Source organism: Bacillus rossius, chromosome 13 (assembly GCF_032445375.1).
Source record: "Bacillus rossius redtenbacheri isolate Brsri chromosome 13, Brsri_v3, whole genome shotgun sequence".
Lineage (NCBI taxonomy): Eukaryota > Metazoa > Arthropoda > Insecta > Phasmatodea > Bacillidae > Bacillus > Bacillus rossius.
Window position 1 is genome coordinate 24734165 of NC_086340.1, and position 16404 is coordinate 24750568.

The 16404-nt window shown below is 37.8% G+C and overlaps 1 protein-coding gene across 3 annotated transcripts in view; it reads right to left on the reverse strand.

Moving 5' to 3' along the window:
- Window positions 1-16404, reverse strand: part of LOC134538386 (uncharacterized) — an 835281-nt gene that overhangs the window by 412284 nt on the left and 406593 nt on the right. For all 3 annotated transcript variants that reach the window (XM_063379668.1, XM_063379669.1, XM_063379667.1), the window contains one exon: window positions 6959-7133. In XM_063379668.1, coding sequence (XP_063235738.1) covers window positions 6959-7103 — 145 coding nt within the window. In that variant the 5' untranslated portion in view covers window positions 7104-7133. The remainder of the gene's footprint in view (window positions 1-6958; window positions 7134-16404) is intronic.

Here is a 16404-nt window from a genome sequence, read left to right on the forward strand (position 1 = left end):
ACACACTTATTTTTTGTATTAAAAATATTTATATCTCCCAAAACCCTGAAAAAACTCAGGTTTATATGATTGTGTAAAAAAAGAGATAATTTTTGTTGATTTATTAATGTCTATACAAAAAACGTTTGCTATACACGATAACAACCAAACACAAACGATCAATTTGAAACTATGAAAAAATTAAATACATGCTCATAAGTTCATGCTATTTAGTGTTGACATAAATTGGTCTGTTTTTTTTAACACCATTATATAAAAAAGTTGTTAAATTTTTTAAACATTTCTTAAACAATTGACGATTGTTATATTATGAATATATTTAAAATAAATTGAGCGAAAACACGTTAATTTTTTGAGGAAAAATAATTCAGGGCACTACCCCCTTTAAGGGAAGGAAGGATTCAGTTTTAAAGCAGAGTGGGTGTCTTCAACAAGACGGCGCCCACGGCTCGGAGAGAACGCTGTTTGCTCTCCCGATCTTCTTTCTCCCGCCGGGAGAGTCCTTCCCCCCTCCCCCCCTACTCAGGCTACGCTCAACACCGTCAGGCATCGATAGGGATTGTTCTTTTGACCGAAACTAAAGCTCTTTATCAACGGTGCGCAGGCGGAGAGGCGGGCGACCGGCGCTAATCTCCTTGCAGTCTTTTCCCCACGCGCGGAACAATGTGACTAGCTCGCTCTGCCTTGGGACCAAGCACCAGCCGTTCAGCTTGAGACCGTCTCGAAGATAGGGTGTTAGGGCGCGTACATGATTAAGGGGTGTGCCTCCCATTTCAGGTCAAGATTTTATACGTACAGTAATTACAGATAATTATCGGTATATAAATTAAAAAAAAGTTTGGCATGCATGTTAACATTGTTTTTTAATCACGCCGAGAAGGATATCTTGAGCAGTTTTCTAATAGCGTGGTTTCTTCTGAAGCTCTGTACAATGTATCTATGTGTGCCCCGGTAGGCGGGGTCGTATGTACGCAAGTTAGAAGTGTTCCACCGCCAAAATACACTTTTTACTGTAAGCCCATAAACATAACAAGTAATCAGAAATTGTAACGCAACTACAAACTTCTGTTAAAAAGCAGTATTTCCTCGTGTTCGTGGCCATAAATATACATTTTTTTTTCAGTATTTTAATTAATTTGTGTCTACGATTGTCACAATCATTGTTGACTCCCGGTAATTTTATTCTGGATCATGTTTTGAGAATAGTCTAAATGAGCTTAATGAATCTCAAAATTATACTTTAAACATCTAAAAATACGCACATTGAATGGAAACTAGTCAAAAAAATTTCATTTATAAAATAAAATAAAAAACAAAACTTTAACCGACTAATACCAAGTTTTGATTTCATTTATTATAATAGTTACTCGTTTTTTTATTTGGATCTAGTTTATTTTGCTAAGCGATTGTTGATGACAATTTTTTTTGTATTGGTTATTTACAAAAAAATTATTTATAATTTAACCAAGCCTTTTATTTTAATGGTTTATAAATTATTAGTATAATAAAACACATATTCTTTCCTTAAATTTCATAGATGTTGGTGCATTTATTTAGTGATTTTAATTATTTTTTTTTAAATTTATTTTATTGCAGTTTAAGTTTTTTGTAGTATTGATGTTGTATAAAGAAAAAAATAACTATGAATTTTATTGTCAGTTTTATGCACTTTCCAGTGGAATATACGTAATATACGCTTCTATGTAGCCAGTGGCTCTGAAAATGTAGCCAAGCAATGGCGTCACTTTTTTTAAAAATATAAATTTCAACCTGCTCGGACGCGCGCGTGGTAAACGAAAGCTAAAAGGTTCGGAGGAGCGGAAACTACTTGAGCCGTGTTTTAAATAGTTCCCCCGTGCCAAGCTCTGGTTGGCCCCCGGCGGGCGTGTGTATTCGCGAGGTGCGTGCAGTCTATATTCGCGAACCCCACCTTGCAGCTGGTGCCTTGCCATCGGCGTGAGAGCATTATTAGCCCGCGGGGCCCCCGACCTACCGCAATCCCGGCCAGCGCAGGGGCCAAACACGCCTACCCTCCCCCCCCCCCCCCCCCCCACCACATATACTACCTTAGAGTTCCAGCCCAAGGCTGGCTTCACGATTTATGAAAAAAAATTGGTTGTCTGCAAAGTCGATTTACGGACGATAGTTTAACGTCACAACGTCGTAACAAAACATTGATGAAATTATTGCATACTTTAATGAATAAAATTGAATCATTTTTATTGAATTATCACTATTTTGTATGGATACAAAGAAGGAGTGAAATGAAATGTACAATTAAATTGATAAATTTACTTTTATTTGCACTCATTAATTAAAATATGTATATTACTTTAATGAAGAGATTATTTTAACTATAGCTTTTATACATGTTCGCTATTTAACTTCAAGATCGTCGAGAATATTTTACGCCTTTTCACAACTACACATTTAACGACGATGTTTGTTCGTTGTAAAATTAAACGTAGAATTTTATAAAAATGCCCTTGCAGTTAATAAAATAAGTATTAGTAAGTTTAAGAAAGAATTTCGGCTTTAATCTCCAACCCAGACGCTCGTGGTGCGCTGGGGCCGAGATTAAAAATCGTCGAGAATATTTTACGTTTTTATGTCTTTCTGTGCTCAAAATGATATGCAATTGTGGCCCCGGGCACGAAATTTTATTTATAATTCATTAATAATAACGCCCCTTGCGATAAACAAAGGAAAATATGTATTAAAGAGTGCCTGGTTGTCGCGGAAGCGGATAGATTTCGCGATTCGTTCGGTTCGCGTTCGTCACCGTAGATGGCAGCACCATGGGGGAATAATATTATTTCGTTTTTATAATAAGATTTTATAACAAATACGCATCCCAAATACATCAAACTTATTTATAATGTGTTAATATTTTTTAAAACATTCTGCAAAAGATCCCGGATGTAATTTGAATTATTATGTGTAACTGTAAAACACCATTGTTCGTACAAAAACGTATTTGAAAATTCAACATTACTTTTAAATAACCGTACCGATTGTGCTGAAAATTGGTGGACGATCATTAAATTATATAATATTAATAATTCAAACGACGAAAACATGATTGAAAAGTCAAATCGATGGTTATTCCAATCGAGTGGAAGATAGATAGATGCGGTGCAAGCGTACAATGAGCGTAACCGGACACATTGTTGTGGGACAATGTGCGTTACGGGACACTTTTTCGTGCGTGTAGCCGGCGTTCATCGATTTATTAGACGTTGTCACGTCAAAAATTGGTTCGCAGATACAACATAAAAATGTACAGTGTTCATATTCAATACAGTTCATAAAAACGGTATCATGTCGTTCAGTAAAAGTGTTATTAATTACTGTTTTTTTATAAATTTGTCGGAATTGTTTTTTTATTTCTAAAAGTATTTAACATTGGTCAAAAATTGTGAACTCATCTTTAAACGAATGTCGTGTTTTAATTTAATAAACATTTTTGGACATACGCTTTTCCAGTTGTTCACTGTTTTTCAATGAAAAAAATTAAAGCATTGAAAATAAGAAATTAAAATTAAAATGTAAACCCACAAACAACAAGCCTAAATCAGCTGTTGTGTTCGTTCGTTTTCTGCGTTGTCCAGGTTTGTAGTCAGTCTGCATTTACTGTCCTTGTTGAACCCATGTCGTGGTTAGCCCACTGTGTACACCTGTGCTGTTATTTTTCATGACTAAATAATGTTGTCCATAATAACTGTTTAGCTTCATAGTTGGGTCCAACTGTTCGACATCAGCTGATTTAGACTTATTCTTTGTGAGTATATGTTTTCCTTTTTTTCCTTTCTTTTTTTTTCCTAACCTAACTAAAACTAAGTGTGCTTGGGAGGGTTGCGTGTTATAGAGGGAGACTAAGTGCATCTCAGGCCGAAGCCTATATGCTCTAAGCATGCTGGGTGTTAACCATGCAGGAGGGGTAGCATGCATCATGTGCTAGGAGGGGGATTGGCCAACCATGGCTGCGATTGGTGCCATGACTAACTCCCCTCACTTCTTAACTCTAGACTACAAACTAGATAAGTTGAGCCCAGGTAAAACCTGCATAGACACAGGTAAAACCCTGGGCTCTGACATGCGGGATGCAAAAATTTCATGCATTAATATCAGGCAGGATTCATACGGGAAACAGAGAAGGATGGTTCTGGAAGAAGAGTTGGACAGAGTAGATAAGAGTCTACCATGCGAGGGGTTGGGGGCTTGGACATTGCTGTCCGCATTTGGTTTGGGTGGTACTGGTTGTTTCGGGGGCGAATTTTGTCGTTTGCCGCCGGGCTGCCATCCAGCCCAACTTTTCCTTTACAAACAGTGCATAACTGCAATGGCGTATGTGAAAATAATTATATTACATCAAAATTCCTCATCGCAAGGATTATTTAAAGAACATGTAGTGAGTTGAATATTGGCTATGTGAGCCATAATTATGTTCCCTTATGCCTCTTTTTTACAAGTAGCTTGCCGTGTTAGGATAAGTGAGGGTGCCTGAAAAACGACGATAAGCCGGCAGCTGGCTTCCTTCTAACACACGTCCGCGGATAACGAGCTCTTCAACCTCGCTTCTTTGAAGCCCTTTCGGCCAGTGAGCTGCGTCTCATGTATTCTCGCTCTCTTTCTTTCTCTCTCTCTCTCTCTCTCTCTCCCTCTCTTCCTCCTTTCCCGTCTTCTTTGACCGGCGTCTTGATGATGATCCGTTGCGTGAATTCCCACGTTACACTGTAAAAATTCTTTTGTACTTTTAACAAGAAAAATTCTTTGAAAACCCAGTTGCCAACGACATCACTTGTAAAACTTCAATGCGGAGGTTTTTTTAATTGCAAATGCTACAAAGCTCTGCCTTGAAGTTTTACAAGTGATATCTTTGGAAACTTTAATTTACAAAGACATTCATAGAAAATGAACAAAAAATATTTTACATATTACTGGTTGCAATATGGCCAGTTATAAATTTTTCACTCATCCAGATTTTATGGTGGTTTGGATAAATTAAAGTAACCTGGTTTACAAAGAGACGGGAGAAAAAAAATACCAGAGTGCAGTTGTGGGTTAAAATAAAATTTGGAAAGAAAAAATACTTTTTATCAAATAAAAATTTATCTCTCAATTCATAGTTATAACATTTTTTTTTCTTTTAAAAGTGCTCTTTTTTTTCAGTTTTCCATATTCTGACTGGAATACTACTTATAACATGTTCTAAACTGCTGGATACTTACCAGCTTTTTTTTATTGGTCATAACTTATTTTTTATATAAAATATTAATAATTTAATAATATGTTCGTCAATGTTCAGAATAGACTACAATAGATTGCCACAAAATCACTACAGCTGTTTGAATTGGTGGTTGGGAAGACAATTAAGTTCAGGAAGATCGTACAGATTTCGAAATCAAAATTTTCTTGAATCAATTGTTAAAGAAGTTCACGGTAATGTTATGAGGGTAGCGGTATCAATCACACTCATGGCGTGACTCTTAATTATGAGCCAAAAAAGTGCTCTACTAAGTGGTTGGATGACCAATCTAAGCTTAGAAGTTATATTACTTCCAGTGTGTTTGGCACCTATAATCTTTATTATTTTATACTTGAAGCATTGCTCTTCTGTAGACATTTACACTGGCATAGTTTACGTTTAATAAAATCATATGCGAAGTTTACGTCACAGATTTTAAAGTTTGAGGACCTGCTCATAAGCGTAACTATAATAATGATGGAATTGAAAGAAGTTCAATAAAAAAAATCAGTGGTTTCTCTTGCAAACGGCCGTTAATTTTAAGAAATAAATCGCTGGTATATACATTTGATATTTCAGTAAATTAGGCGCTCAATTTTGTAGCAAAAAAAACCGGCCTCTAGGCGTTGTTATTTAAGTGTGAATTACGGACCTTCTGTATTGCAGTTGTGTTTTCTCATTGGCTGAGTCGACCACAATTATTATTAAATAATTTTAGCAAATTTAAAAGTAAAATTTTCGCTCGGTGAATGTCGGAGGACAATTAAGAGTATTTGTAATAATTCGTCACAGAGAGTCAAAGTTTTGTAAGATTTATATATATTATATATTATAAATATTGGTTTGTGTTATGGTTGAGAAATACTCTTATGCCACTTTAGTGAGCCAATCAGAGGTGAATTACTGTATCGCTGAACGTCCATGATTCAACTGGAAATAAACCACACCATCTCCAGGCCATTCAGTATGGATATTGGTGTGAATTAATAATAATTTTTTACAAACATGTAGATAAAAAAAGCAATTAATTATACAACACACATTGTAATGTACAATTGTATTTTTTGTTTTTGCAACTTGTAAATTGAAGATTTGTAATTTTTTTTTTTAAACTGTGCAACACAACTCTGCAAGTTACAAGTACCGTTGTAAATAATTCTGCAACAGGTCCCTCGTTACACATTTCTGTTCCGTGCGATTTCCTTTCCATTCGCGAAACTACTCCTATCATCGAATGACCTGGTACCGACCGAGAGCTAAGATGTCACACATGGAAAGAAAAAAAATATCGATTGATCGCGATCGACGTGGGACTATCCGCGGAGGTCGTAGATCGAGTTGTTGAATCAGAGTGGAAAGGGGAGAGGGGGAGGGGGAGAGGGGGTGATAGGGGGAGGGGAAGAGGGGGAGAGGGGGAGTGGGGAGAGGGTTGTGGCTAGAGTGAAGAAGGGGGAGGGGGGAGGGTACTGGCGAGGGGGAAGAGTAGGGTGTGGGGAGGGGAGAGGGTAGATTGGAGTGTTGGATTATAGTTGGGGGAGAGGGGAGAGGGGAGAGGGGATAGGGGAGAGGGGATAGGGGAGGGGGGATAGGGGAGAGTGGAGTGGGGGGAGGAGAGTGGTGGAGGGGGAGGGGGGAGGGGTTGGGGGGAGTGGGAGGGGGAGGGGTGGGAGGGGTGAGGGGGAAAGGGGGAGAGGGAAGCGAAGCACTCACCGGCGATGCGGCCGTAGCGCTGGAACATGCGCTCCACGTCCGTCTTGCTGCACTGGAAGGTGTTGAGGTTGCCGACGAAGACGCGCGAGTTGACCGCCTGCGGGTCCTGGGAGTTGGTCTGGTTGCCCACCTTGCTGAGCTTCATGGCGCGCTCTGCCGCCGCGATCTTCGCCACCTGCGACAAGGAGGACTCGGCGTGAGCACACGGGGGTCGCGACTCTGCACACCGCAGAGCTCTTATCGCTTGGAGCAGGCTCCAAGGGTTCTCAAGCCCAATGCGGAGTCAACGTTGTGAGCGACGACACAGCTCCGGTTACCAGCCCGGACAGCTGGCAGAGGTTGGATAGGACCTCCACCGGACCACGGGTTCACTGGGTGATTGAGGGGTCCCAGCGTGATGTGGGAGAGCTGGGTAGGCGCCAGAAATGCTGCGTTTTTTAACTCAGGGATGCAGCCACTTGTCTGGTCAGCTGAGTGAGGCAGGGGGGCTGCGATGGTGTCTATGCTGGGATGGGTAGCCTCAGCCTCTTGACATAGCTGCACCTCTAACACCATTCCGGCTTGCGTGTACGGCGTGATCCGCATCCACGCCCGTGGGGGCCCCAGGCCGGCAGGGCCACTAGGCTAAGAGCGCCGGGTAACAAAAGAAAAGGGGGGGGGGAAACCCCTTTATCATGAAATCAAATCATGTACACCGCACATCTATCTTTATTTTACTGTTGCATATTTGAAATACGTTTTTCGACATAAACCTTGAGTATTTCCTTCGAAAATTGGTTCATAATTTTATATTTTAAATTGACGTTTCCTTCAACCAAAAAGTTTTTTCAAACCATGAAACGGTAAAGTTGAATATTCAAAGAAAGGTATCGTAAATTTGTACACCACATGTATCTTCATTAATTGCATATATTAAATAATTTACTCAAGATATCTCCGGAGTATTTGTTACGAAAATTGGTGCATAATTTTATATTTTAACTGATGTTTACTTCAGCCATAATTTATTTTCAGACCACGAAAAAGAAATGAAGTCGAATATTAAACAATTTGACTATATTTTGTGTTATTATGGATATCAATGTGCGCAGTTAAAGCCATTCTGGGAAAGGTTTATAAATGACTTCAACTACTGGAGGTAGGCCTACTGAGACAACACAAAAGCATAAATGCCCGGGCAAGAATCTGAAACCCAGTATTATTTTAAACACTATTTTTTAGAGGTACATGTGTTTTCATGTAAATGTACAAATTTGTAAATATCCGTTTACAAAAAAAAAGTGCAGTGTGAACCGCAAAGCCCAAGTGTCCAAACCCCTTCATGGAAGATTTTTCTGCCCTGCCCAACTCGTCTGCCTGGACCTGTCCCCCTCATCCAGTAGCGGCATTTCTTGCTTAACGCATGTTAACTGTTCCAAAATATTTTTAAAACAACACCACCATTGGGCAGCCATTAATTTGAATAATGTTTCTAGTATGATGGCTTTAACTGTTGCCCCATTTATTTTTTAAGTGACATTTGTAACAGTAAACTAGGAATCAATCGACTTTATGTTTTTTTGGGGGGAGGAAGTATGAACCTCAAACCAACCCCCCTCGCCCTTCTTGGGTACCCCCATGCCAGGGGCGCAACAACTAAATTTCCAAAGGGAGAGCAATATACCTTTTTATAAACAATCATCGATCCCCCCCTATTGAAGCGGGGGGCCCGGGGGTCCTCCCCCGGGAAAATTTGTATTTCAAGGTGAAAATGGTGCTATTTAAGCAGTTTTATTATCTAAAAATTGATTACACAGAACTTTCTTTGCCCCTGTTTGCCCCCACTTCAAGGTTTCAGAGGGGAGGGGGGCAAAATACCCTTCCCCCCCTGTTGTTGCGCCCCTGCCCCATGCCACTTACTTATTCGCAAACAAGGGAGATTTAATATGTTAACTGGCTGCTGCCATGATTGGGTAACACTTTTTTTTCTCTCTTTGTTTTTGACTTATAATACTTGAGGGGACATCAGATAACCCGCGAACAAATGACAAGTGGTCATTAAAATGTATAGGCTAACTGGTAATAGTCTAGTCTGTTTCCTAAAATAAAATGAGAATTTTGCATATTCTTAGTCAAGAATAAAGATATTCCAGCCCATCTTCCCCAGGACTTCTGAAGACAAATATGCATGTAATCTTGCTGCTGGTCCTACAAGCCTTTTTTTTCTAAATAATGAAAAACACAATTGCAAAAGTTGACATCGTAATGCAAAACTAAATGTCCTCTGTCGTGTTGAAATATCGGAATAATTTTGGGTGGACAAAAAGAAAATTCCTTGACGTTTCATTTAAAGCAATCTTGAGGAATTCATGTGTTAAAATAAATACATGTTTTTGTTTATTGCAAAAAGATTTTTTTATCAGCGTCAATTGAGATATGGGGGAGGGGGGGGGGGGTGGGAAAGTCTGAGCGGTAATTTATTAAAACTTATTACAATTATTAAAAGGTAAAATGATAAGCGACACATTAGGGTATAATGGACTAAATTTATTCTGCTAAGTTTCACATTGGAAGTAAAGACGGCATAATGGTTTCAACAGTTTGTATGAACATTTTATTTTTATCTTTTGAATTTGAAAATGTACTTGTAATATGAAAATTAGATTATAGCAACCAGTCACCTTTAACTTTCCGCATTTAACTATGCTTTGGAAAAGCCATGTTAAGAAAGAATAACAGAAAAAACTGGGTTAAAGCTGTTGAAACCAAGATGACGAGGTTAATGATTTGGTTATGGCGCATATGCCTTAGTTCATTACTCTGTACGTCATAAGAAACCTAAGTAACCACGAAAAGTGCATCTCAAACCAACGAAGACATTTTATAGTTAAAGATAACTGGATGTTTAATGAACACCATATTAAGACTTAATTCTTCTGAGTTATGTGTGCTGATGCAAACAGGAGGTGAAAGAAAGTATACTTTCTTTAGTTGGGAATGTTTCGGAAGTTTTTTTTTTCGTTAATACTCCAAGTAGATACTTTTAAAATCATGTACAAAATAATTATCTGTAAAATTACGAATATATTAATAATATCTAAAAATCATACTTCTTAATTCAAACGTGAGAATTTTAGCGGTGTTGAAAATGTATGACAAAGACTTTTTAAAGCATCTCACACAAATGACTCCAGCACTAGTATAGAAAGTTTTTAGTTAAAAAATAACTAAATAATTTCTATTTATATTTTGCCTAATACGTTTTTTCTCCTGCAATAACAATTTTTAGTATTATATTTACTAACTTAGCGCTATATGTTTAATAAATAGTACGTAGTTAATGTTAGTAAAAATAGTTCATTGTGTGACGTATTTTTTTGGAGAACAAATTAAACAGATCTTAGAAATAAATGTCAATTAAGTGCCCGTTTTTGATGTGTAACATCTTAGTTCTCGGTGTACCACATTTGGTGGGAATAATTTATGAATGGAACGGAAATGTGTAATCACAGTGCTGCCATCAGTGGCGGATGGAGCGAACTAAAGTTCACAAAGCCAAAGAAAAACTTTATAGGATTTGCTGTTTAATGAATTTTAAAAATATGGGCTGTATTTTAATAAAATTCATTGTTGAAAATCAGTTCCACGACCGGGGTTAAGTATTTTTTTTATGTCTGTTTCACTTTTATTATAAATTTTAATGTTTTGGTCTGCTAATAATTTTTTTTCAAAAGTTGACATATTTGCTCCGGCAACGGTGGGCGCGGAAACTTGAAATTCGCGTTCAGAAATAAAGTAGAAGACACAATTTGCGTATACATTTATCACGCTCGGGATTTTTTTTAAAGAATTCTGAGTTAAATTTCGTGTCAGAGTTTCACATTATAAGTGTATTTTCAACATGATGACACATGAATTAGCTTGTTACCAAGGTTAGATGTCAAACATCATAGGCAAGTATTGAAGACTTGCTCACATGTTTTATTTTAAATATTTTCTTTAATCCAATAAAAAATATATATATATAATGGAGCTACGAAGCCGTCATTATATATATGGACTCCACCACACACGAGGCTGTTATACTTCATATTCTCGCTACTCGTTTCAACATCGAGTTGATATGCAGTATCGAGTAGGGCACGTTTCATCTCTGCCCTGGTTATTTTTCTTTTCTGATGGTGAATTGATGGGTGATGGTAGAGGGGTAGGTCGCCGTACCGCGAAGCCAAACATCGAACGTTAATCGATAGTCGTCACCGCAGCAGTCGACGGCGCGTCTGTTATCGGTCTGTCGACTGCAAAAACTCTCGGAAGCGCCCAGCTTTCGCGCTCCGACGGACGTGCTGAATCGACGCTCGAGGATATGACGCGCGTCGGTCAGAGGCCCCGGAACAATGTTGCCAGATGAGCAACTCGCTGCACTCACTGCATTTCCAGCGCAAGTCTTTAATGCGATAACACATTCGTTAGATCAAGACACGCTTTGTTTAAATGTCTCCACCTTTAATTCCGAAAGATATCTGCTCACGAAACTTCCCACGGATAGGGACAAAGATTTTGGGCATACGCCATTGCAGATTTGTGATTATTACGAAAAAAAAAAAACATCTAGAATGCAAAATAAGAAATGAAAAAATGAAAACATATACAAATAGATAGAAACCTGAAAAATTCGCTGATTCATTCGGTGATAGGCTAGAATTCAAACACATATACCTCTTAGATGATTTGGCTATTGGCTTACTGTTCATCTGGACGAATCTCAACCAGTTATAAACCCCTCAACCAAAGAAAGATCGAATCAGAGACAAACCAGCTGAGACGACTTACAAGTCGGCAGCCAATGAACTTGCGTTACTTGCCCGAGTGTACAGGGGTATTGTGCAGTCTATCCTGAAGGCCATCGAAACCGCGAATTTTGCAGGTCCCTACCCATGGGGAACAAGCCTAAATCAGCTGATGTCAAACAGATGGAGTCTACAATGAACCTGAACGAACATTATGGACAACACAACTACGGCAGCACATATGAACACATTCGAACTTAAAATATTAGTCAGTACAAGAATTTCGTGTAAATAATTTAGTCACGAAAAACTAACAGCACTGACGAACACAGTGGGATAAGAACGAGACAGTTTCAACAGAAATTTGCAATGCCTCTTTCATTCTATATATTCAGGCAGTTCGTCGAGAAGGGATAGAACTAAACTAATTTTTTTCTTAAATTGTTTTGAAATAAAAAAACAAAATTTTTAGAAAAATTATTAATTTAATGAAATGATAAAATCAATACATCTGCGGCGTGATTGACTGTCGGATCACATCTGAACACCAAACGTTTATGTCGTAATATCTCGCTTGGCAAGTCTGTTTTGTCACCGTTCCAAATTATTTTGTGTGTAGGCTCCAACTGAGAGAGTCCAACTCGACTGTGTCCGTTGTTCAGGAGTCATAATGGATCGCGCTTGAGACATTCTTATTCGATTTTCTTCCCAAACGGTGTCTACGCTCTTCGTCAGTCTCATGTACTCGACGATAATGTAGTTGGTTTGCGTTGCGCGTACGCCGACCGATATTTCGATGCTTCACTGGTGGTATTTATGTCAATTTAACTACGAACTGAAACAAATTGAATTTTCCAATTTTATAATTTTAACAGTTGTTATTATTACGCTATGAAAGTATGTTACGGTTTTGAATCCACCAAAAATATGATAAACACTGATTAAACACTGAAATATTTAATGCGGAATTTTTAGTTATGAAAACTGGGAATGAAATATTGGTGCAACGGGCATATACCGCGAGACAGTTATACCAATCATTAAATTCCTGTTACTCACTGATAAACCTGCATAATTTTAAAAGTCTTCTTTTATTAAAACATAACTGTCTTGACATCCGCCTTCCCAGCAAGTGACAGTACTAAACAAAAGAGTCTAAACTACGTGGTTTCACGGGAAACTTGTGAATGTACTTGCAATATTCTTCCCCAACTCCCCGAGAAGGGAGGATAGAAAACAGGTGTCAAACTTTCAAAGTATGTTGGATGTGATCTTTCAAGACATTTCGCGTCTGGCTACCATTTATTTGAAACTCTTCAAAACACAGCCAAAATAAGCGTTTTCACACAGCTACACTCATCTTTAAACCCTCCAAATTAATATATCTACGAAACTCTTAAAAGACACATTAATTTAAAATGGCATACCAACATATCATTCCAAGCTTTCTTAAAACTTCAACAGTGCCTGGAGTCTCCCAGAATAATGTTTTTCGACTAGCGTAGTAATCAGTTGCGTTAATCTGATTTATAAACTTTTTTTATTAACTGTTCTATCGATTAACGTAACTATTTAAATTCGTAAATGCTTTGCATTAGTTTTATATAATGTTTATGTTATGCTGATAGAAAAATTCACTTTGCTCTTGAAGTCCACCACCAACCTATGGAAAAAAGATTAAAACAAATAAAAATGCAAAATTGTAAAATTATTTATTTTATTACATTTAAACTCTTGGTATACGGCATATGTGGGAGTAACTCTGTTAGTGCAACGGAAGTCAAGGGACGGAAATGTGTAACAACCACGGTGCTGCCATATGTGGCGGATGGCATGAACCAAAGTTCACAAAGACAAAGAGAAACTTTAGAGTTTTAACTCTCTAATGAATTATTTTTATATTAAGAATGTTTTAATAAAATTTCTTGTTGAAAATTTGGTTTAGTATTATTTCAAGTTTTTTTTTTTTTGCTCTTTATCGGAGCATTTTCATTATATATATATATTTTTTAAATTTCTGTCTGCAAATCGAATGATTCGGTGGTCGACGTAGCTGCTCCTGCAGCGAATTCTAGCGGCGAATGAGCAAACTACGTGTGATTCGGGTCCAGAAATGTAGTAGAAAAAAACAATTTTCGTATAATTATCACACTTGGCATTATTTATAAAAATTCTATGTTATATTTCGCGTCCGAGTTTATTATAAGTGTATTTGCAAGATGAGAACAGATAAATTTCCTCGTTGCCGAGGTAAGATGTTATCACTGGCGAGTACTGAAAAACTCACACATTATATACTAGCTGCCCGACCCGGCTTCGCACGGCTATACTAATGGAAAAAAATTAAGCCACATCACCCATTTACAGTAATGGTAAATAATAAAAAAATCAGTGAAAATTTATTACAATGCTGTATAATGTACCGGAGAGAAAATGAATAGCACCGATGGTTTCCCGACTCGTGCACGCAACGTACAACTGATGTACCCGTCCTTCGCTACGGCAGTCTACAGGCAGATCACTCTTGCGCCGCTCATTATACATGCCCCTCTTTGTGGGTACGCCACTGCCGCGTGATGCCCGTTGCCATGGAGACGCAGAAGGCATGAACAATGCAAAATCCTGTTGCCTTGTTTTAACCACCCATGGGATCTAATTTTCGGAAAATGTCATCCTGCGTAACATAAGGAACATTACTGTGAATTTTCAAGTCTGTAAAATATAAATACTTGAAAAAAAAGGGTAATTTTTGATATTTAGATACCAGCTAAATTTCAACGGTGATGAGGACTGCACTAACAATGAAATAGTCGTTGTCATAGAGACGAATGAAGCATCAACAAAGCAACAGCCGTTGCCATGGTGATTTCCTACCAAAAAATGGAAATTTTGATATATTACCCCACCCCCCCCTCCCCCCTCCAAAACTCCCCTTGGGATCGGATTTCCGCAGAATCCGTTCTTAGTGAGCGTCTACATCACAAAATGAATAATTATGCTAAATTTCAAGTCAATTGGGTTTATAGTTTTAGAGATCTCGTGATGAGTGAGTCAGTGAGTGGTATTTAGCTTTTATAAATCGCAATAAATTAAAATTGCGACTATAATTTGAGATTTAAACTATCCTATCTCTCAAGTTGGATCGAACTGCACATGGTGTGCGAATTTTATTATAATCGGTTAAGTGGTTTAGGAGTCCATTGAGGACAAACATTGTGACACGAGATTTATATATATTAAGATATATATATATATATATATATATATATATATATAATATGGCCAGGCATAGTTAAACAGTTTAATACACAACCGAGGTAATAAAACTTAAACTTTTTTACAGAAATTCGAACGTAGGTTCTATCTTTTGTGTTCGGTCACAGAAAAGCTGATGGCTTATTCACGGGCGACTGCATTTTCGCATTCACACGCGCACGGGTCGTCCATAGCAGCATACTGGACTACACAACAAAAACAACAAAAATAAATAAATATTAGAATTGAAATGTGAAGGCCCTTTCGGAATACATCAAAAAGTTCAAACAAAAGCTTTTCATTTGCATTTGATGTTGCGCCAGTAGAAAATATTGGAAACAAAACAAAAAAACAAAAAAGCAAGCGCATTTACTGAATAGCATATTTAGAAAACAATTTCTTCCCCCACTCTCCGAACCCACTTCCACGCGATGAATTATTTATCTGCGCCGGCGCGCGCGTCCGAGCTCTTGTTTCTGAGCGGGAATAGCCCGTGGGAATGCTGCTGTAGCCCCCGTAGGGACGTGGACGTTGGCTTCCATTGTTGCCAAGTGAGCGGGGGTCGTGGGCCCCAAAAATGAGGCTGCCGGACACTCGACAATATTTCTGCCGTCCGTCGCTCTAATTTCAATTCCGACTCTCTGTATCCATCTATCTCTGCCCCCCTCCCCCCTTCTGCATACACCTGTTTTGTCCTCCCGAAGCTCTGACTAACCCCCAGAGGGAGGAAAGGTCACGTGATTGCGCTTTTCACAGCGGGCCGCGCGTTGAAGCACGCACAAAACTGCAGCCAGCGTTGCCAGATGGACCATTGAAAATTTACCTCTGAATGCCATATCTCCTCCCCACACAAAAGAGAGGAAAATACCCTGAAACATTTTGAAATACAATTATCAGCATACGTTTGAACACTATTTTAACATTTCTGACACCTCCATGAGTATTTAAATTTATTTATGGCATTAAATATAAAAGTTATAAATGGCAAAACCTTTTTTTTTAAATAAATCGTTAATAATCAGGCACTTAACAAATATAATATAAAATAATGCCTACATAATACACACACAAAAATACAGAGACAGTATAAAAAGACAAAAAAATATGATAAAACAAACACATTATAAAGAAATAATGCCCTAAACTAAGTAAACAAATATTAAAATAATTTTAACAAATAAAATAAAATAATATTTACATTAAATAGTTGTATAACTGCATAAAAATGAGGAGCTCAAATGTTGTCCATTTCGATTATATGGAAAACGTTAGCATTAACATTATAAATTTTAAATTAATTCTAGGTCAAAAAGTAATAAAAATGAAATATTTACATAAACTTGTTACTTAACTGCATAAAAATTAGAGCTCAAAAAGCCTCATTCATATTTTATAATGTAGTAACAGTTCGATATATTTTTG